Below are 24,145 nucleotides of genomic sequence, written 5' to 3'. Positions count from 1 at the left end.
ATAATGACTGTCTTCGCTGATCGGGACAGGCAAGAAGTGGTTTCTTGACAAACTGGCACCCGAGAAGATCTCTGCGACCTCGTGATTGTTAAAATTCCTGATCCCAGAAGCTTGTCAACTAGCTACTTCTCTCTGGAGATGGAGGAGACCAAAGCAGAGCTAAAAGTCACAACTCATGTCACATGCAACGCTTAGATGAAAGAACCCCTACCCATCGCCTGAAGCTAGATTCCTGCTTTGTCAATGGGTCTTCGCTTGAGGCATGGTTCCGCACCCTGTGCCGTGGCATGACGTGAACATTCCTGAGATTGTAAAGTTGCGGCAACATAGACCACAACAAATTGGTGTGAAATGCATTCCTTAATCCACATTTCTCTGAAAAGTCCCCCTCCTATCTTCCTTCACATCTACGCTAATGTGCGTTGTCTAATCGGATTTTCCGGGTAGCTTCTCTTCTAAAAAACTAAGATTTATCACACTTTTAACTTAAATTGCCAATTGGAAATACTCGTTTTTGTCGACCGTGAACACATAGACTCAAATATCACTCGTAAAAACACGGCAGAGGTGATTTTCACAGAGAAGAAAAAGGATTAAAGGTTTTCCAGAGGGTGAAAGAAAAAATGGCACGATACCCATAATGAACCCATCACACAGAAAACAAAGCAGGAAATCGCATTGTACATGGCATGACATTTAGACTCCAATTTCTTCAGCTGAAACAAACAACGACAGCATCCAGAAAAAAAAAAAAAAGACAGTGTGTGCTGCTGGTGTCGAGGCGGGTTCTAATTAGGAGGCAAACATGTGGTATTTAAATGGTAAATTAGCGGCGCTGTGAATTGGCCGTATTGGTCCAAGCTGTGGCAGGGAGCACGTTTAGCAGCTCGGGGGAAGTCCACACATGCAAACACGCTCGCACACAAACACTGTGCACCCCGCTGAGCAAAGCCATAACAGCACACACTTAATTATACTCTTAATTAGGCCAGGAACTCAAAAAGGCGAACTGCGCGGACAGCCGTGTGGCAAAATCGCGGGCGCGTGAGCAAATTAATGACATGCTTTTGATTAGCCGGGCGCGTGCGTGCCCAACGCCCGCGTTTTATTCGCGGATGTGCACGCGCCGTGCGGGCTTGCGAGTCGGTTTGGGAGGTGTTTGGGTAAATGAAAGTCGTTTCTCATCTCCCGGTACATGGGTTTCACACGCATGAATGTGTGCCTTCGCGCATTTCTGTTCATCTCTGGGTGAATTCAAAGGGGCAGCTCCGATACAATACAATTTCCCCACTTATCCTTGACAACACCCAGCCACACAGACAGTCTGGGTTTTGTTTGGACACACGCGGTTCCAAGAAAATCCGCGAAACACAAAACTGATCTTTGCATTTACGCCCTTTTTAACCCATGCTTCTTGTGCTAGGTTTCCTATATGTGCTAGTCTGTTTTAGTCTCCATAACACTTTCCGTCGCACCATATTGTGTGGTCCCTCCGTCTGTCCGACCGCCCGTCTGCCTCGTCCGCACTAAAACATGTGTTGTGATGCAAATGAGGCCCACTTGCCTCCACGCTACAGCACCACTTTTTAATTGAACCTTTTGATCTGTGGCTAATTCCACTAATTAGCAGCACTATTTTCCCAACAGAATGTTTTTTTTTTTTCCTTTTTTTTCGGCTGTGCAAATGTGTGCGCACGCACGGGTCCTCCTTTGGCTAACTACCCACCCAAGCCGATTGCCGGCTGTCATTTAAAAGGGCTCAGAGAAAAAAAACAAAAACAAAACAAATCTCCATTATTTTTCTGAGGCGTAGAGCAGACAGGTGCGCTGTTAAAGGTAATAACGTTACATAAAAAAAAAAAGAAAGGAGGAAAAAAAAGCACAGATGCTCATTATACAGGCACACACACAGGCAAATGAGCAGTAAGTGTTTTATGCGCCAGTATAGTTTTATATCAGTGTACTCTCAGTGCCTCTGAGTGAGGAAGCAACTGAAATCTGTGCTGATACGGATGCAGCTGTTATTGTTTGCGGTTTATATACCCGGTATTAAATGTGATTAGTTTTAATTTGAGGCTCCGTGCAGTAATTTATGTCTGTGATATACGAGCAAACACGAGCACATCCTCATTAACTTAAAAGGGCAGTACACATTAGCGAACGACACAATCCAGTACAAAGTTTTTGATTTGCTTCTCACTGCTCAGACATCCCTATTAAAACACTCTTCTAAGGCAATAGTCCCTATATAATATCTTCAATGCATAAGAACTTACTAACTCGTAGTTTTATGATTAAAACTAGTTCTTAGTAACAAGTCATGAGGCTGCAGATCAATGGCAGAGAAATGGATTGTACCACTAAAGTATTTTATCAGTCTCTGTTTGGGCTCATGAGAGCAAATTCGGCATTGACCAACAGTAAATAAGTCACAGATACTTTTTTTGCTAAATGAAAAAAAGTCTAGAAAGAGTAGTTTTGCAAAAATGTCCTCATGAAATCAATTTTTATATTTGGCTTTTTACCATACATCCCAAACACTTTCAGAAATTTCTATGTATGCCCCTCCCTCCCACTGCTGCAGCTCTAGGTTCCAACGACAGACTGTAAAAAAACATGCATGACACGTCTCCACTTCCTCCCATTGGTCAAACTGATGTTGGTATTGTTGGCTTTTTGTTGAGCTGAACAGGCAGCGTGGTATCGCCTAATGTTGTACAAGTCATGTCGCATGCAATGCATAGACGAAGGACCGCCTGCCCGTCGTCTGAAGCTAGACTCCTGCCTAAGCATCGGGTCTACGTCTGAGGCATAGTTCCGTACCCTGTGCTGTGGCTTGATGTGAACATTCCTGATGGGTGGCGCCATCAGTTTGAAAACCAGAGTTTGCGTAGTGCTGTTCGAGAGTGGAGCCACGGTATCGATGACCCACCGATACTTCGTCTGGACTCACTACTGTTTGTGTTTGGTTAATACGTGACTGAGCGAGGTCAGCGGATGCTGAGGCCCATAGTGCGCAGAGATTTTCCACAGAGTCAATCGCTACAGACCTCCAAACTTCTTGTGGCCTTCAGATTCGCTAAAGAACAGTGCGTAGAGAGCTTCATGGAATGGGTTTCCATGGCCGAGCAGCTGCACCAGAGCCATATCTCACCAAGTGCAATGCAAAGCATAGGATGCAGTGGTGCAAAGCACGCCACCACTGGACTCTAGAGCAGTGGAGATGCGTTCTCTGGAGTGGCGAATCATGCTTCTCCATCTGGCAATCTGATGAACGAATCTGGGTTTGGTGGTTGCCAGGAGAATGGTACTTGTCTGACTGAGTTTTGCCAAGTGTGAAGTTTGGTGGAGGGGGGATTATGGTGTGGGGTTGTTTTTCAGGGGCCGGGCTTGGCCCCTTAGTTCCAGTGAAAAAAAACTCTGAATGCTTCAGCATACCAAGAGATTTTGGACAATTCGTGGGAAAAATTTGGGGATGGCCCCTTCCTGTTCCAACGTGACTGCGCATCAGTGCACAAAGCATGTTCCATAAAGACATGGATGATGAGTTTGGTGTAGAAGAACTTGACCGGCCTGTACAGAGTCCTGACCTCAACCCGATAGAGCACCTTTGGGATGAATAAGGGCGAAGACTGCGAGCCAGTCCTTCTCGTCCAACATCATTTGGAGACCACTGGACCATTGGAGTTGACCAATCAACTCCATTGGACCACTGGTGTTGACCAATCAGAGCAGGCTAGAAATACACAGAATCACCAATAGCTCCTGAATGAGCAAAGTTTCCCAAAGTTTTGACACTCCAGTGAAAGTCCTTATTTGGTGCGTTCATTTTGGGGAAGCTACTGAAAAATGAACTTCAGTTTAATCTAGAGAACAGTGAACAAACACCACGTCAAAAATAATGAATTGCTTTGCACTCAAAGCTGAACTCACTTTTAATCAAGGACTTTAAACATGGAGGTTATCTCATTTCCCTCTCTCACACTCACTCCTCCTCCTTTCTTCCCCATTGTTGCAGGCTCTCTGTGAATCTCCAAAGCCGCCTTGATAACTAGGGACCCCCCGCCGCATCCCTCCCCGAGATGGCAGATTACCGCAGCCCTCCCACTGATAAATTCTTCCCTTACAAAGCTTCGTTAGTGTTTTGGCGATAGCGCATTGTTCCCGATATAAAATTCTGACGTGAGCCGAAGGTGCTTCTTCAGCAGGAGCCTTAAATCAGTGGGAACATATGAAAGAAAATAAACCGGTGCCGCTCTCGGAGGGGATAAGAAGGCCTTCATTACATTCAAATTTATATAATGTTTTCCTAGAAGAGCTGCCTTTCCCCCCCCCCCATTTGCCTTCAATGAGGGTTTGTAAGGTCTCCGGTGGCATGCACACGGTTAAAGGAGCTGCCGAGTTGAACTTGCTCGCGAAAGGGGATTGAAGGAGCGTAAACGCGGCTTCTTCGCACGTTTGATGTCGCACAACAAAGCGCGCTCAGCCTGGGAGCGCCGCACCGCGAAACGGCAACACAGCACAGTTACAAACTTAGAATGCCATGTCAGCTTTCGGCATTGCTGACTTTCCCCTCCCTCGTCTTTCTCGCTCTCTCATGCCACTCAAAAAAAAAAAAAAAACTTCCCCCGGCAGAGAAAATGAGACGGAGAGATGCAGGAGTTGATATCTGTCAGAAGACAGCAGGATTCAGGAGGGGGGAAAAGGGCAGGAGAGGAAGAGTGAGTGACAGACTTAGCCTGTCCTATGTACATCCACTGTCACTCCTGCTGCTTGATTTCACGGAGTTGTGTATAAATAGCACGGCACTTTGGGCAAATTTCCTGCGTCATGCTACGAATTTTAAGCTTTTGTGTGTTGTTTAATACCACGAACTAACATCTGAGATGGTTGGGGTTAAGGCCAAGAACAAAGGTTCACCGAGATTACACAAACAACAAGCCAGAGCCGCACCGTGACGTAACTTGCCACTCACACACACGGCTAGACACACATCGCGGCGTCGCCCCTGCGCACTCCAACCCCCTCCTCTAAACAAGTGCCAAAGCTTGATTACGATCTCAAAAAGTGGCGGCGACACTCAATGCGACAATTGATTATGTCTGCTTTCCTCGTGGCACTCGAGAAATCACTTCCACACACATGCAGCTCACAAGCCACTCGGTTTTTTTATTGACGCTTCCGGAGCGGAAACCCAGCCGGGACCGACAATCAGCGCACAATCAACAATTTCAGCCACACAGCGTGATTGGTCAGACGCTGCTCATTTGCATAATTATCTTAAAAATCAACAGCCTTTATTATTGTTTACTATATCAGTGTTTTGAATGAATCAGTATGCTTTTTTTTTTACACAGTTATATTAAACTTGTAACAGTCTGAGTATGTAAGGGTATATTGGTTTGCCATTTCATCAAGCAGACACTGGCCTTTTATTAAATATCAGATACCAGTACATCCCTGTCCCCTATCACAGAAATGATGGATGCTGTTCTTTAACCACAGCCTTTCAAAAAATAAAATAAAAAAGTCTGCAAGGCAAGGCCGGTTTATTTTCTTCATCAAATCAGGCAGCTGTAGCCGGCTGTTGTTGAAAAAAAAAAAAAAGAAAATTCACCGGCATCTACTGCCAGCAATGTATCTGCATAGTATAAGACTATAAAAGGGATTAAAAGGATTAAAAGGACTTGAATGAGGACTGCACTTTAACCACAGGCTACCGAATGTAACTTTCAAAGTCTTCACCGACGGTGACATTTTCAGTCTGTATTTAAAAGTCATACTTGTCACACACATTGATTTTAATTTGCATCGACTTCCTCCATCGACTCCGGTGAAGTTTCCTTGAATAAACGCACTTTTCAGTCCGTCAGAACTTCCTCGAGCTCGCGAGTCAAGTTAGATTTATGCGTCCAAATGTAAACCACTAATCACGGATTGCAGGCAGCATAAACTGAGATTGGGCAGAAGTTTATTACTTGTCCACGTCATTCAGTGGCCGGACCGCAGACTGTAAAAAAAATGGACGCCATGACAGCTCCTCAAAAGCCAAAGCTCGTGGCACTCCCTCCGGTGGCCACACCCCTTCCATATCAGTGGATGGGATTTCAGCCAAGCTTAAACACTGAAGTACACGTCACAGGATGTGACATCATGATTGACAGCTGCCATTGATAGCCGCTCAATTAAACTGTCGCACACTCCTTTTCAGGATTTTTATTCAGAGTAGGAATGTCAAAGTAACTGCTCGTCTGTTTGAAACCTGGGACAAACAAAGGTTTATCCTAATCTAGGCTAACCCACCTCAAGGTCTGAGGCTAGCTCCAACTCCAACATGCCATTGTTGCGAGGAAACAGAGAAACTCAACAAACAGTTGATGAGAAACTGGCTAGCGTTTTAGCATGGCGGAATTTCAGTCAGGACCACTTCGGTCAAAGAAACCTTGTGGCTTGCAGAAATAGCTAACGCATTTTTAAAAAAAAAAAAAGATGAGATTTGCACATGGATGCCTTACGAGAGCGGTCAGCTGATGTAGCTGTAAACTTGACTTTGTGATCAGCCCGAACTAACACTACGCCAAGTTACTGAACAATGCTAACACTTTAGCCAAACCAAACTTAATATAATGTCAAATCTTTGGTCTGCATTTCATGCTTCATAGTTTTTAAGAGTAAAATTTGGTATTGATGACTCTACTGACTCTAATGTACAAACTAGGCAAACCATTTCTTTATGGACCTATCTTTGCATATGGTGGCAGCGTTGGGGAAGTACCTTCCCCAGACTTCTGCCATACTTTCAGAAGCACACTACTGTCAGATACCTCACTGTGAAAGTACGAGGGCAGAAGCGTCCATGCACTTTTGGGCAATGCAATGTATGTTTGCTAATAAAGTTTCTCTTCCGCCATTTTCCATCCAATTTTTGCAAGTTTGTTGCTCAACAGCATGTCAAGGGAAAAAAAGTCAACGATTACTTTAAATCGCTGGCATTAAAGCAGCTCAGGATAATTAATGAGAAAAGCTTAGGACAGCTTAGATTCTATTAGTGGTACATGGAGGCTATAAAAGCTGTGATAGCGTGTATTTGCGCCAAAGTACAGGTTACCGCTCATTTATTTTCCCCCTCTCACATGACCAGATTTTGTTTGCTGAAGAAGGTGCTACCATCACCTGCTCCTTCCGCTCCAAATGATACCTGCCCTAGGTTAGCCCTCCAAGCCTGCAGAAGTCACGTACACACACACACACACATACGTGTATATATATATATATATATATGCATTCACAAACGCCACGCTCCATGCACAGGCATGCCCGGGGTATCTGCACACATGCTAACACCGGTCACAGCTGATGCCAGTCGGGAGCAGTGGCCTTGAGACGCAGCGCTCTAATTAAGTAAATGAGGGAATCGGAGGGGGCAGATGGCAAGCGAAGAAGAAAAGGCAAATAGTCACACTTCCTCCTCTGTCTGCCTTCCTAGCCCACGGGGCTGCAACTGTTTCCTCTTGACTATACTTCTGCCTTTTCCCGGTAATTCTCTGGTAGAGCACGCGTCACGCTCACTGTTGAGCCGTCGAGATCTCTTTGTCGTTCGTTCCCGCCGTTTATCTCCGTCTCTACTGCCTCCTTCCATCTGTGTGTGTATATTACATGTCACGAGTCCTGCAAGTAGATATCATTCCCCAGAGAGGAAATGAAAGCTCCCGGTAAAGAGGGAAATGATACACGACTGTCTGTGTATCTAGCATGTTCCCGTGCAGGGCAAACTACATATCTTCCCCCTTCACCTATTTCATGTCAGTGCATTCTCTGTCTCATAGCCTGAAAGTGTCTGTCTGGGTGTGTATTCTCTATCTGGCTCTCTCGGTCTCTCTCTCACTGTCTTATCTACACTCAAAGAAAAGTTTTTGCGCCAAGTATTGGTAGCTCAGTCAAAGCGTGACATTTAGTTTGAGTGAGGTAGCTGAGATAGAAATCAACTGCTGCTGGTGCATCCTGCAGAACTGTAAAATATTGGAATTCAGTACATTACATTCACTTTGCTTTAATTCCGAGGATTAATTAAATAATACACAATTGTTTGTATCTATGGCCCAAATATTTCAACCTGCCTATGTATTACCACTGTAATTACTGGTCGTCAGTTGCTGTGTACGCTATGATAGCGCCTGTAAAGTGAAGCCAAAGCATGCGGAGCTCCCCCTGGTGGCCAGCTGTAGTATAGGTCATAAGCTCCACCTCCTCCATTTTAATGGAAGGACTTGGGCTTAGAAAAAAATACGTACTTTAGTGTTTTAGTTTTTTTTGTCATTTTAGGTAATATTTTGCTGATGTATGTTCAAGTGTCCAGTTTTCGGAGAAGTTACATCATGAAGATTGACAAATGCCATCGGCAACCGCTCTGTGAAGCGCAGACTCTGGCTCCAAAACAAGATGGCGCCGCCTGTATCCTCTTGTCAGTCTGACCAATGGGAGGAAGTGGAGACGCGTCGTCCATTTTTTTCTACAATCTATGCTTCAAACTAGCTTGAAAAGGCTAACAAAGCCAGAATCAAAGTGAGCAGCACTGTAGAAAACATGGAATCATCTTGGTCATCATCTTTTTTAAAACAAATTCACCCTTGTCAATAAAGATGCTGCTTCCTGCTGCTGCCGTTCAAATTCAAGGCATACTACTGCCAAAACACTGCAAGGGTCTTAAGAAATACAATCTACGAAATAACAGTCATTATCCACGGTTCTCGCCAAATGATCTGAGACTAAAAGCTTAGAGATAACAACTAATCAGGATGGTAAAAAAAAAATGATACAAAAAGGCAAAAAATGCTCTCTCTCTGTTTTCCAAATACTGACTGATGAGCAGGATCTTCTCTTCTTCCCTTTTTCTTTTTTTTTTTTTCTTTTTTTTTTTACTTAATTGGATTTAAAATGTTTCCCCGACTCGAAAAACCTCTAAAAGCACTCCATAATCCGGCACAAACAGCTATGACAGACCACAACAATGAGTTTTGCGAGTGAACCTGTTTGTATGCCCCGCTGCCCCGCGGTTGAAACATGATTTGGATGGAGTGAAAGCCTTTTTGAGAATTTCATTTTCAAGCGGAACACGGGCCCGCGGAAGGGCAGCAGCGTGACAGCGTGGAGCGCCGTCTGAACCGCCGGACGACGAAACCACGTGGGCCTCCACTCTATCTGCCTTTATGTTTCTCTCCGCTTCTCTAAATGTCTCACTGTCTGTCTTTTGTACTTTTTCCTCCCTCTCCGTCTTCGTTCTCAGGATTTTCTCACAGTCCTTATCTGCAGGGAAACACATGAATACATGCAGCCAGGCTGGAATTTAATGGACTCAGAATGAACCTTGGGTGTAGTAACATTAAGACATTTCAAGTACGGGGATATCAATTTATATCAAATAAAGTTGCTTTGATCAGAATAGATAGTGTGCTCAATAAGACAAGCAACTTAAGGATTCAGTGAGACATTGTGGTTCTGTTTGAATACTGAAAATGTCATTGTATCCCTTCTTGAAAATTGATACCCAAACAATCTTAGGATTTCCTTACCCTTACCCATGTATTTGCCAAAACAGAACCATAAGGATGCCAAAGGGCCACTACAGTGTAAGGAATACGCAACTCTTGAAGTTGCTCATGTCACTAGGTTTACCTAGGATTTGGCTTGAGATCTTAAATTCTAAAAGAAAGAATGTGTTATGAAGTAGAGGTTTAGGTTTTGCCAGATGTGGGCATTTAAGGGGCAGGGATGCTCTAATGAAAGGAGCTGCATTTTTGGAAAAGTAGGATGTGGTATTGTATTACCACCTTTTGACCAACATGGGAAAGGTAGGTAGGAAGGTAGGAACCTTCAAGGAACCTGTTTGCTTTACTTTTGCCCATGTGGAAAAGCCTCATCATTATGTCCCAGAGTATGTTCCCACCTAACTTCCTCTGTTTTAACCTCACTTACGTTCTTGAAGGTCTACTTTATTCTGAACTTCTGCCGATGACCATAGCGCAAGAAGACAGTTTGCGTCCATCACCGTCCAATGCTACTTACGTCCATGCTATAGTTCTGGTCTTTCTACTTCTTCGGATCACAAGGACTTAAACCATTCATGGTTCTAGACCAGAAAAACCCCTGTGCTGCTTCCCAACCATTTTTCCTGGCAACTCCTTTGGCCGTCGAAAGACGACCGAGACTAGACACTGGCTACAAACCACCTCAGGGTATTGGATCTTAGCCTCGACATATCCCAGCTTCTGCATTCCATCTTTACAGAAGGTGAAGTCACTGGACTATCCCTTCAATACCAATATGGCTCAAAGTCAAAACTCAATGTTTCTGTACTGCCGAGTATCAAATAGAGTCTAAAAACCAAAGCTGTAATCTTTTATATTCCTTCTCTGACCATATTTAGACAATTGTCTTCTGCGTTTCTTTCTCTTGCCGTTGTTGTTTTTAGGCATAAATCTGAGAACAAACCCGTCTTTCTGTATTCAAAGGCCTCCGTTTTCATGTTGGAACCATTTTAACCACTTACTCATGCCTTAGTCACAGGATTCCAGATATTTCGGGAAAAGCAAACAAATTAATCGCTTTGACAGATGTGTGTCTGAGACCTGCGTAAAATCCAGTTGGCGACGCGCTTCCCGCAGATGCGCCAGCTCAGATTAGATATGTACATATGTTGTTCACACGTCTTTTTCCCTTCTTCTTCAGGTGCAAACAACACGTGTGACCCCATTAGCATTACCCAGGGAGACCAAACAAAACAGGGCCGCGTATGTGCGTGACACATCCCACTGATCGTGACACACTTCACACAATCGCACAATAGACACTTGACAATTGCCAGCCTTGGCGCACACAAACCCAAACGCGCGCACACACACACACATCCTGGGCCTGTGTGGCCCCGGCGCTGATTAATTGGAGCGTTCAGCGGCGGTGATAGCTGTACTCCTCAGAGACAACACACTGTCTCTCTCACTCCACCTTACCCTCTGCCGGACACCTCCTTCCTCAGCTGAAATTAGACCACCTCTCTTGCTTTCCCTCACTGCCGCACTGTCTCCAATCTCGCAAATGACCCCGCCGTCGGATCACCTTGCCGGGGGCGCTCTCGCCGCGGAGCAGGCAGTTGAGGCGCGGCGCAGGGGAGCACTTAGGTGTGTGCATGAGCGCCGGAAAGCGCGCGTTTTCCGCCTCTCGGCTTCAGACAAATTAATGAACCGGCACACAAACCCGCAGAAATGCACAAACAGATCCTTATAAATGCACTCTATCCAGTGCTCTCTCCGCTTGCTCGCCGCTGAAGGTGACTCACCTCCACACACACACACACACACAACTAGAGAAAAGCCCGGCCAAGGTTTTCTCCTCTGCAAGTTTTATGTACCTTTAAACCTGCCGAAGGAGCGGCCATATTTCTGCTGGGCTGCAAGGTGACTTCGGAGAGAGGTAAAAAAAAGAGAAAGGTGGGGGGTAATGAGAACAAAAAGAACAAGTGGCAACAGAGAAAGAGTCTCCACCTCTGGTCAAGGCATTGTTCCACGGCGACGACCCACAATCCCTCACTATCGCCCTCCTCTCCCTTCCCATTGTCTCCCTCTCATCCTCTCATGCTTGCTCCTTATCTATCCTTTGAGACTTTCCATCTCTTTTACCTCCGCTTTGTCTCGCTTTGTCTTCCCCCGCTCTCAAACACACACCTCCACCTTTTCTCTCTCTCTCTCCCTCTCGCTCTATTCCCACCCTCCCCAGTCGGCTGTCATGGCTGCCACTTTCTCGCGCCCACTCATTTATTACAGGTCACCGTCGCATGAGGAGGGGCCATTTAGAAAGGACAGCGTGCTCCACACTCTCGCTCATACATTATACATAGACGTGCTGTACTGTACATAAAACAAACACGAAAGGGCGACTAATGTGCACGGAATCTTCGCAAATCACAACATCCCACACTCATAAAGACACAAACGAACAACACCAAGACACATGTAGGAAGTCTTGCTAATGGGTACATAAAAATATCCACTTCCAGCAATGACAAATAAGCGCCTCCAGGAAGTGAGGATAAAATTAACACACATTTAGTTTTGATGGCAACAAAAATGGAAGCAATTTTAGAGACTGCCATGGTCCAAAAAGCCTCAGAACAATTCAGAACTAGTTTCTGAGTCAAAGCAAGCCTTTGTTTCTAGAAAACTAAACTGAAAAAAGTTTCGACTCCCCTGAACTTGTCTTCTGAGGCAAGGCTTGCCCTCGGGTTATGCTATCTCAAACCTCCTCACAGTTTTCACCAACACACTTTAAACTGTTTTATTACACTCTACAGCAAAACTACGTGCAACGACTGCAAAGTCTGGTGCAAAATACGGACATGTAAACTCACAAAAACACAAAGTGCATCAGCCTCTTTTCATTACTTTCGCCCTTGACGAAGCACACAGCGTGTGTCCATGTTCTTAGCACCGATTTAATCTTGCAGAATTAGTCGAGCAACGAGAGTGCAGGAGAGCGGCGCTCGGATGCGCGAGATCTGGATTTGTGACCTTTACACGGCGCGGCAACATCCCCCTCGATATTACATTTTAATCCTCATTACCGATGCCGTTCCCCGCCGTAACTGGAAAGACACAATAATCTCTTGTTTTCTTTTCTCTCTTAATTGTGGGCGGATATTCAGAAACGGAACTAAAGCAGAGGGAGAAACAGGGAGAGCCTGGCAGAAGCAGCCCGGTAGACACAAAGTCGCACATGCCTAAGCATACAGAGTATCAATCACACGCACACACACTGGAGCGCACACACAAAGTAATACACACTGTCGCTGCGCCAGACAGATTAAGGCCTTGATTAAGGCGGGTGTCGCATAAAAGTCTTGGAACAGTAAATATCCTTAATTTGTAGTGTAATTAAACAGATTAGCTGCTGTGAATATCTTACTAGGGATTAGCTCGCGCACAATGCACCAGGCGGGTTTGGCTACACACACACACATCAACTCGTGTTGCCACAAGACGAGTCGATGCGTGTGTACATGAAGTGAGAGCGCAATGAGGACAAAAAATCTACAGGTCGCGGTTGAATTGTGAGATCGACACATGCACCGATTAGACACCAGTGATCATTTCTCTTTTCACAGACTTTTATTAAAACGAAAGCCATTGTCAAGGTTACAGGGGAAGAAAAAAAATCCCATTGTGATTCTAATGCCCTCTATTGTGGCACGCCGAGAGCCAGAACAGAAAGCAGGGGAAGCAAGTAGGGGAAAAAATAGGCAAAGGAACCAAGAGAAAGAGCCCGGACTGAAAGACGGAGTCGATGGCACTTGATCCTGCTCCGCCAAGGAAGTGCTGCCAATCAAAGGGAGCTGAACACTGTCCCACTTCCTGTGCTGGCCCAGTGCCTGAGAACAGCAGTGAAAATGTCAATTCAAAGCTTGTATAGCACAAATATACAAATAGATGCATACAAATACATGCATGTTTGTGCAGCTCATACACGGATTCCCTATAAGCCAACCGCAGGCCTTGGGCAAACCTAAACCTCATGCTAACACTTGGGTAAAACATGCTAACAGTAGCAAAGGATGAAATACTCTGTTCTTTTCAAATTTAGTGCCAAGACCTTGATTTCTTTACGTTACGCCCTGGATTAAGTTGAGGAGTTTTCACAGTTTGGTTCTGAAAAGGTAGCATACAATGTTAGCATCTTTTAGGAGGTTTTAAAACGATTTGCTAACAAAACAACCTGCTGTATGCTACCTGTTCAGAGTGTTAGCAATTAGCTGATGAAAACTTCTTAACTTAACCCAGATGATAACATTCTGTGTCAAAGTCTTGACGCAAAAGTTTAGCAGGCTTTTTAGCAGTTTTTAGCAGCTAATTGCTAACAGTTTTGTTCTGAGCAGATAGCATACATAAAAAATGGCTAAAATATGTTTTCTTTAAGGAGTTATAACTAAACTTTTAGCAAATATGTTTTAAACCTACTCTACGGCAACTTCAAAAACCCAAACTGTTAGCAATTAACCATAACATTTTGTCGGAGTCTTGACAACTTTAAACTTTAGAATCTTTTAGCAGCCAATTGCCAACAGTTTGGCTCTGAGCAGATGGCATACAGTGGATTTATCAAAATATGCTAAAATATGCTAAAATTTGAAGTGAAATGTATCAAAGCCTAGACACAAAGTGTTGATGGTACCTGCTCAAAACCAAACTGATAGCAATTAGCTGATGAAAACTGCCTTAAGCCAGACTGAAATTGTGTGCCAAAGTCTTGGCAAATAAATTTACATTTTTTAGCAGTCCTTAGCAGCTAATTGCTAACAGTTTGAGCCTGGCAGGTGATTTATAAAAAATAAATAAATAAATGCTAAAATATGCTTTTTGGCACACAATTTGACAATTTGACACAATGTGTTGACATGGAATTTTAGCATCTTTCAGAAGTTTTTTTGATTAGCCCACGGTATGCTAACGCCTTCAGAACCAAACTGTTCGCAGTTATCAAGTGAAAACTGCTTGACTTAACCGAGAGTGGAACAAAAATAAAATCTTGACAGATTCAGTTACAAACCTCCCTCTGAAGGCCTGACAGGCCTCGATGCGCGCACACGCACACCAACAGAGACACATACACGTGTTAGCATGTAAATGACAGTTTGAGTGGTGTATGAAGGAGCTGCCGACAGCATGTTGTCCATGAAACAAATTGGGTGTCGTAATTAAAGGGGGGGAAAATGAGCTGTTTTCCATTCTCTGTGCACACTCGGTGACAGCCTCGCACACACGGCTAATGAAATACAGAGGGAGAAGTGTGTGTGTGTGTGTGTGCAAAAGACATAGAGAGAGGAGGAGAGAGGAAAGGACAAAGGAGAGGGAATAAAAAAGCTGTTAAAAAGAGGAAAGAAAAAGCCGGAGCAGTGAAAGGCGAATGAAACGGAGCAGGAAAATAAAGCGGAGACACGATGAGAGATGTTAATGGATTAGAACAGGACGGAGACAAGGTGTGTGCGGGGGGAGAGAGAAGCGGGGGAAAGGGAAAAAAGAGATGACAAATGTGCGAGACAGAAAGTGGAAGAGAGCTAATGAAATAAAGGACAAAGTAAAGAAGGGTTCTTATACAAGAAGAGAGACCTGCAGTGCCAGGCGGCTTCCGTGTGTGTTTGTGTGTGCGTGGTTGCTCGCCGCTGTGTGTTTTGCGAGTGTGTAGGAAGCCCCTCAGACGCAGGATGGAGGCATTTGTCTCTGAGTGGAATTACAAGTGGCGGGCCGAACAAACCCTCCAGAGGTCTGGGAGAAGCAGAAGTGGAAAGAGAAAAAAAAAAAGATTCCTCCGTCTTTCCTGTCCTTTTTCTTTTCCTGGGCTATGCCTTGCTCAGATTGTGTGTGAAAGGGAGGAATCGGAAACTCGAACAATGCTCAAGACTTAATGCAGTCTTAAAAAACAACTAAAACAAAGCGTCCTGTGCTTCCTCGCCCGTCATGACTCCGAGTGTTTGCATGCGCATACGAGAGACGGACTCAGCGTGCAGACTACGCGGACATAAGGGAGTGTACAGTAAATCGCCACGCACGGGTGCATCTTCTTTGTGTGATCTCAGTCCTCCAGAAAAAGGGGACATCTGTGCCAGGCTTCCAGTCTTCAACTGGCCAATCTAACTCACACTAGGAGTTGGCAATGGACGCCTCGGCACAACCAAAGCCAAAGCACGGGGGTTCAAAAGTCTGTCCTGCCAAACGCGCAAACACAACGCCAGAGACGGAGAGGGACTAAGCAGCTCGGGGATGATTACAGAGGCCAATGAAGCCGCTGTTTCGTGCCCGATTCTTGGACGCCGTCCCTTCGCACGCTGTGCAGTTGTGATTCCGCATGTAAATATTTGGGTGGTACGCAAACTCAAAGAACAGAAGCCCCTCTGTACAGCCGGCGGGCAAACAAAATGTCAAGCAAACAGGCTTGTGACGTCGCCGGTTGGGTTTTTCGAACGCCTGGGAAAAAAAAAGACACAAAACGATTTTTTTTTCAGAGGGAACAGCATCATCTTTGTTCGGCCCGTGCAGATAATAATCTAAGCGCTGATTCAGACGCAGAGTACCATAAGAAGCAGTATACTGCTGTCTCAGGCCTTGGAAAAGCGTTCCATCACCCCCACGCGTCACATAGTCATTTGTAAGGCTTCCCTTGTGGCCCGCTGAGACCATCCAGCAATGACAGAGGAAATAACACCCCACACCTCAATGTCACCCTCACCGAGCCGCAATTACTATTCCATTGCGCAAACTGCCATATTTTACACTTTCTGGCTCTCTTTCACCAGAAGACAAATGCACAGAATCCATACAAATCTCTATGAGCTCGTCAGAAGCGATCATGACATATCTGATCCCGCCAAAGCCCGGCACCGGTTGAGCCTGGTAGATATCAAGCTACGATAGCAATGTTGACTAATTTAGAGCAAGATTGAATTCCTTCACCCTCCTCATCTCTCATGCCGTCAAAGAAAGGGCTCGCGGTCTAGACTGATGCTATCAAGAAAAAGCTTAATTAGCTTGTAATAAATTCTCATTTCCGCCAGTCTTCTACAAAGCCTCAGCCAGCTCTGTGGCTCCGCGGCTCCGCGGCGTGCCAGCTGACGAACGCCCAGTAATTTGATACTGGCATTCAGCGGGATCCCTTCTCCCTGCTCCCACCCCCCGTCCCCCCCTGGCCATTTCACAGGAGAGCACGCCTTTAAATGTCACCCAAACACACACACACACGTGTGAATGCAGCATTTGTCATACACTCTGAAGAGCTGGGGCGATTAAAATGTTTGAGCCGTTTCTTTCACCAATCACACATACAGATGCAGGTCTAGAAAATTGCTGGTGTCGTTTAAAAATAAGGTACCACCGTTAAGACCTTGCTTGCTAACAGGGAATCATTGTCTTAGTCTGAATCAACAAGATTCTACCAAAACGTAAGTCGTTCAAGAGAATACCGTCAACTCTGATGTGACATTTTGTTGGCAGACCTTCTCGAGACGCTACCGAGGAGAACGAATTTGACTAAACACACATGACGGGACCCCTTCACAAGGACAGAGCTTGACAGCATATCCACGGCCTCAGAAACAGTGAATTGTAAAAGCAGTTTTAGTTTAGTAAGCAGATATTTGAAGTCGGAACTTAATTTAATTACCTCTTGGAAACGCAGAGCTACAAGGATGGCACGATCAATCAACTGGTTAGCTATTTTGATAAAGGATTGTCAGTTTTTCGTACAGTGTCGTCCTTTGATGCAGGAAAATGGAAAGGTTTCAGATTAATGTTCTAATGAGATGTTGTTCAAGAGAATACCATCATCTCTGATGTGACATTTTGCTGGCAGATCCTTCAAAAGGATGGAGCTGGTGATCTTATTCATGACCTACAACTACGACTCACTTAAAAGCTTTTTATAGAGCTTTCAAAGATGACTTAATGGCACCGAAAACGAAGAATGAGCAGTTTCAAATCTTAAATTGCCTTTAATTACATCTCGGATACCTAGGACTCCAAAGGCTACACAATTAACCAAGCGCTCTTCACAGATTGACGGATTTTCATAAAATGTCACGTATTATAATGGTCTAATATTGCGCTGTTCAAGACAATACCGTCATCTTTTACAGGCAGATATTCTCGAGAAACCGAAAACCTGGGCGCATGAATTCGACTAAACCCCTTTCACGAGGATGGAGCTGGGCATCTTAGTTGGAAACTGTAAATTGCACTCATGGTCTACTAACGAGACTTAAAAGCCCTTTATGGAGCTTCCAACGATCACTAAATGGCAATGAAAGATAGGACTGTCCGCTTCTGTCCACATCATTTTATTGTAGACCTTTTATAGCTAGGGCTACAAAGACCACATGATGAATCAAGAAGTTTCTGATGATGGATTTTAATAAAATGTCAGGTATTAGAGTAAACTGAACAGTCAGAGATAAAAGGCCTCATATTTCATTGTTCAAAAGATCTATCATTTGTGATGCAACAATTTGTTGGCAGACGCCGGAAACCTAGGCGCAGGAATTCGACTAAACCCCTTTCGCGAGGACGGACGTCTTAATCATGACCTCAGAAGTTGTAAATTGCACTCAAGGTCTACTTACTAAACTCAGAAGCTCTTTATGGAGCGTCCAAAGATCACTAAACGGCAATGAAAATGAGGAATGTCCATTTCAGACCTCATCATTCAATTATGCCTTGGACGCCTAGGGCTACCAAGACCGCACGATGAGTCAAGTACTTTTTGATAATGGATTGATGGACTTTCATAAAATGTTAAGTATTACAGTACACAGAACAGTTTTTGATGAATGGTCCCGTGATATTTTGATCAAGAGAATACAATATTTGATGCGACCTTTACTTGGCAGATCTTCAACCTCGGCAGATGAATTCGATTAAACCCCTTCCCAAGAACGGACCTGGACATTTTATTTATGACCTCAGAAGCCGTCAATTGTACTCTAGGTCTACTTATTAAACTTAAAAGCAAACTACTTTCATTGACTTGACATTTTGTAGGTGGATCTTCCGAAGGATGTACCTAGGAGAACGGGTTTGACGGAACGTGCGGGACGAAGCCCTAGCCGGACAGTTTATTCGTGACCTCAGAAACCGTGAATTGTGCTCAAGGTCCATTTACTTCACGTAAAATCTTTTTACAGAGCTTTCAACTATTGCTCAGTGGGGATAAAAATGAAGAATGTGCAGTTTCAAAGGTTTATTACCTCTTGGATTCATAGGGCTAAAAGGATTACTTGATTAACCAATTAGTTGGCTATTTCAATAAGAGACTGACGGTTCTTCATGAAATGTCTGTTATTACCACCATAAATGGAACAGTTTTAGATGAACCACCTGGCTGTGATGAATTCCTCTGAACATTTTATAGGCAAGATGATGAATTTCGGAGATAACTGTCGGCTTAATCGATAATACATGACGATAGTTATTAGTTGCACCTCTGAGCCCACTCTTCTGCTCAATCAATAGTTCACTTTACTTCCTTTGGACTCGAGTTATCTGGGAAAGTCAGCCCAGGCGACTCCGGTTCAATCGCTCACATCTGTCACGCCGCTTCGCCCTTTTCGGGGCTTCGCTTCACGAGAAACTGATCAGCGCCCGAATTGATCGGCCAGGCGCGTTTGATAATCCCGAGCTCGGAGTCGTCTCGATGCTTGTTTTTAATCCAAACTAACAGGAGGCCGTCAGCTCACAGAAGAGCATCAGTCAAACCTGCTCGGAGTGTGTACACCTCCATGCTCCGTGTGCTCATACGGCACATCACACACACACACACAGTCTAGTGCATGCATCTCGGTTGACTAGCTGACTGGCAGGAATGCTATAGACATTTGTCTCGCAGCAGGGGCGTGCAGACAGCTTCAATCTCCATTTTTAAGGTGAACATCACCAGCCTTGACTCCAACCTCCCATGCCTGTAAATGAGATTGATAAACGATGCCAGGGATGAATTTGAACAAGTACTACTATAGGCAGGGGGGGAGATTAAATGCAAGAGAAAGAGTGCGCACGCATATCTCCACCCACAAACACCCCCACACATTGAACTTCCCAGGAGGCATAGCTCAGATTCTTGTGTGGAATTTGCATCACAAATATCTTGGATGGGAGTGCATGCGCGGGGAGAATAAATAAAACCGGCGAGGGTGCCACTTTTCTTCCCCATTCATCCCGCCTGACGCCCATCCATCCGTGCATCCATCCACTTCGGTTTAATAGGCGGCTTTCAGCAAATTCCATCCGAGAGCCACACTGTGAGTTCGTGCGCCTCCAAAAACAAGGGGGCCACCAGAGATCGAGCCAAAACTCAACCTGTCCTTGGAGGGAAGGGGAAGGGGAAAAAAGGCATCCTGAAATCCCATTTGTGCCTTGGAGAGTTTGTGCAACGGCCAAACTCACCTCTGAGCATCAACCTTCAAACTTTCCTGCTTGTTTTTCCTCCAGTTCGGCATCCCTGCGCCACAGCTTCATCAAATCAATTAAGGAGGCAAATTCTGGCGGCGTGAACTTTTTATCACCCGCGGTGTGAAACACACGACGCCACCGTGCAAATAACTGGAAGGTTTTGAGGCTATTCCAGAAACCGAAAAGCCAGCCCGTGAACGAAACCAGATGGCTCCGCTGCGTATTCCAAACCTTCTCGTCAATTTCTTGAATAAACGGTGAGGATTTTAATGCAATCAATGCACCGTGGCAGCAAAAGAGGGGGAACTTTACATGTAAAGGGGGCAGACATCACAGCAAAACTGTCCGCAAATATCCTTCAGGAGTGCCAAAGGGGGGAAATCGTGCAAGCACATATATAATAATATCATTAACTTGCCTATAAACTGACTATTGAGACTCATCGAAAGGACTACTGCAGATACATTAAAGCGATTCTCGTCAAGGGACTGCCACCGCAGGGGTCCTAATGATGAAAGCGAGATGTTCCCCCCCCCACCGCCTCTGTAGCCCCCCTCAGTGTTATCCGCCACATCTAAATTATTCAAAGACAGTAAGGAATAAAAACTGTGCCACTGGTGCAGTCGAGCTCAGTTCATATGAATTAGCACAAATAGCCGCGGTCCTCGGTCTGCCAGAGTCCCGCTTTGGGGAATGAAACGGAAACGATGGCGCATTCATTCATGTTTAGGGTACAATGCGAGGGAACGGAGACGGGGACCCATGTGCGCCAATATCGAAGATACAGCTGTGTGTTTATGAGGATTTGGAAGGAAATGAAAGAAATCTGATAATAGAGGTTGATCAAATCCGGCACTCAAGCAGAAATCTCACCAGATCCAAAAAAATAAAAAATAAAAAAATAAAATTTTCATTAAAGATCTAAATCAAGGTGGTTAAAGCAGGCGCGTGAGAAAAAGCGAGTTTGGAGAGGTTTTTACGCAGAGCCCCGACACTCTCCCAGGGTCTACTGAATCTCAGTTTGCTGCAGGTGTGAGTGAGACTCGGTGAGGTGAATCCAACCAGCGCGGCTGGATATGAAGTTGTGTTAAGTTTGCAGCGGGGATGCAGAGCAAACAACGAGCGCCGTCTCCGTGTATCGCCATTCACAGAACGGCTGCGGTGTTTTTCTTTTCTTTCTTTTTTTTTAATTAATTAACTCTGCCCTAAATGTCAGAAATAAAAGAAAGATTGGCAGTTTGTTTTTTTGGCGTGACTCCGGCTCAGAGACGCGCATCCGAGAACTCACCTGACTGTGCTGCACTCGACCGGATCACCACCAAAGTGACGAGGACGCAAGCCGGGAACTTCATCTTTGAAAAGCCTTGCTCGTGTCTTTTCTTTTCTTTTTTTGTTAACTCCCGTAACTCACATGTCCAATTAAGATATCCTCGTTGTGCGCGCGCACAGAAATAAACAATCAAGAGTGAGCGAGATTGTGGAAGGAAGAAAAAATAAATAAATCACGTAGGAGTCTTCTTGGTTTCCTGGCACAGTTTCCGTGCGCCCGTGGAGAGCTTTTTACGCACCGCGTCTTGTTGTGTTTGTTTATCGGTTCCCAGTCCAGTGTTTAGGTCGCTTTCCACAGCGGACACTCTGAGCCATTTACTCCTCACACTGCCATTGCGCCGGTGGCTGGGAGAGGAGGGGAGGGGAGGGCAGGGGAGGGGGGTGTGGAGCGTGTGCGTGTTGGGATGGTGTCTCTGAACACGCCTCCTCCGTGTGATCGACACCTTCTTCGACGTATTAATTCCCATCCAAAGTGATAAGGAGCGTTTTGTCTTCTTCTCTTTTTTATTTTATTTTTTATTTCTTGGAAGTCCGCCCACCTCACTTATCACCTCTCGTGATTGGCTATTACGCCTCATTGCGGCTGTCAATACACCTGTCAGGAGCAGGTTCTGCTTTGGTTTCCCGCTGGTTGGTGTGTAGTCCAGCATTGCCACAGAAAATAAATAGATATTTTTATGTTTTTTATACGGAATTTAAAGTAAAAACGCTTACTTGTCATAAAACTACAGATGAATCTGGTCGTAATTAGGTAGATCTGGGACCGTATGACACATTTAGAGGAAAAAAAATGTTAATTTGTGTTTAACACCACCACGCAGAAGAAGAAAAAAAAAGTTTCCTGCAGCGCCAGCAGGGTCAGCCTCTGCAAATACCCTCCACTAGAAGGCACAGCCTATTAACTTTGACGACGCTGGTCCAAGAGGAGCCGCAGTGAAGGTAGAACGTTTTCAGGGCCGCTCGCTTTACAAGCCTACCCCGCCGCCTTCCATCTGTGGACCGATGGGGAAGTGTGAAACGAGGGCAAAATGATATTGATTTGCGATCCATGGAAGGTGAAAAGTCGGGCATGACTGGCTCCGTCACTAAATGACTCCACAGCTTTTTGGGGAGCGGGCCTGGGGAGGGGGGAAATAATGCTCGGCTTTAATTCCCCGCGGTGCCAGAGAGAGGGGTTATTTAGTGTCCTCTGCTGCTCTCTAGGGGAATTTACGGTGAACTACTCGAGTTTGGTTCTTTTCCAGGTGCTCACATGGCTCAGGCGTGTGGGCTTTAGTAGTTCACAAACCCTAAAGGCCAAAAGATCCCAGTAAAAGTGGTTCATTATTGCAAGTATTTAGAAAGTTTCCTTATTTTATCCATGCCTTTTTGCCTTTTTTTTTTTTTTATAAAGTCACAAATACAGGAGGAAAGGAATACGACATGCAAAATAATTGCTTAGTGTATTTACTTACACCTTACATTTCTACTTCCCTTTGATTTATTAGTTATTATTATTATTGCAGTTTATTATTTTACTTGAGGGAGACACCTACTGGATGTGTGAAAATGCTTTTTTCTTTCTTTCTTTTTAAGAGACCAAGTTTCAGACCATCTCCTTGCAGTACAGTCATTTTTCTACAGTCCCTAACCTGATTGAATTTATGTATTTTTATTTTTATTTTTTGCAAATATGTAAATCCATTAACATTTGAGCCTTTGGTGGAGCTTCAGCTTCCGTTTCATATTCATTGAAGGTTAAAAGAAAAGAAATTGATGAGATTCTTGCAAGTTTTCATTTTACAGAAGCAGGGGAAATGGCGTTCTCTCGTTCTTTTTCTCCTTTTTATTTACTGATATTTGAATGACAGGAGTCCAAGTTTCACCCCCTTTCCCTAAGAATATTAACAATGTTTGTGCAGGCTCTGTGCCTAGAAATAAAAGTCTTAAATATCAGCGCCGTGTGAGTTGATTAAAAACGGTTTCAATCTGTTTTTGCGACTTCTACGCCTTTTCCACCAGCTTAAAACGCACTTTTATCCATTTACGGTGATGCAAACAATTTTTGTTTTTATATCAATTTGAGGAGATTTCTTTGCAAAGTTTACTGAACGTGGATTTTGTTTTTTGTTTTTTTTATCATTATTATTTTTTGTGAAGATAGTCTAAGTTCCAGCCCCTCTTCTTGTACTACTAATCATTTTTGTTCGGTCCCTATACGCGGAAGTAAAGGGTTCAAACATGTGCGAGCTGACCGAAATCGGATTTTTGCAAACACGCAAAACCAAGCAGGTCTCGGTCCACGCTAAATAAAGGGAGACGCGTGAAAACACTCATTTGAGCCATGGGATTACAGTGCAGGCGGAGAGCCACGCTGGGTGGCAGCACAATGCCAGAGCAGCGCGGAGAATACTAATGCATGTCACCCCGTCCCTTGCGCACAAATCTACAGATAAAATATTCAATTATAGACACTGCTGAGCTGATTTGCACTGATATGAGCGGAAATGGGAATTCTGCCTTTGTGCTGTGTGTGAGTCACGCAGTACAGATGGTGTAAATCCAAAAGATATATAAAAAATGGGTAAAAAATCCTCCTAATGGGCTTTTAATTTAAAACTCATCAAGAATCTGAGTGCATGCTATCTTACAGTTGGATCCTGCTGCTGTGATAATAACATGTTGCAGACATCAGCATTCAAATCATGGAATATTAATCGTGATTTGTTTAACTATTCTGTGCCAAATTGGGCGTTTGCGCGCATTCATCTGGTATCCATGCGTAAAACCTCTCCAAAAACAAATCAAACCAATTTGTTTAAACGTTTTAACCTCTTAGATATTTTCTCTGGTGTGTA

General features: G+C 44.5%; 1 protein-coding gene across 1 annotated transcript in view; it reads right to left on the bottom strand.

Annotated features, from left to right (window-relative positions):
• Window positions 1-21,331, bottom strand: part of LOC311509449 (receptor tyrosine-protein kinase erbB-4) — a gene marked incomplete at its 5' end in the record, with an annotated part of 240,178 nt that extends 218,847 nt beyond the window's left edge. Inside the window, 1 exon segment of the mRNA XM_084574670.1 lies at window positions 21,268-21,331. Within this exon segment, the coding sequence (XP_084430796.1) occupies window positions 21,268-21,331 (64 nt within the window).
• Window positions 21,332-24,145: the final 2,814 nt, after the last annotated feature.

Source organism: Chelon labrosus (assembly GCF_963514085.1).
Source record: "Chelon labrosus genome assembly, chromosome: 24".
NCBI lineage: Eukaryota > Metazoa > Chordata > Actinopteri > Mugiliformes > Mugilidae > Chelon > Chelon labrosus.
The sequence above is the reverse complement of the archived record's forward strand: the minus strand, read 5'-3'. Positions and strand labels throughout refer to the sequence as shown.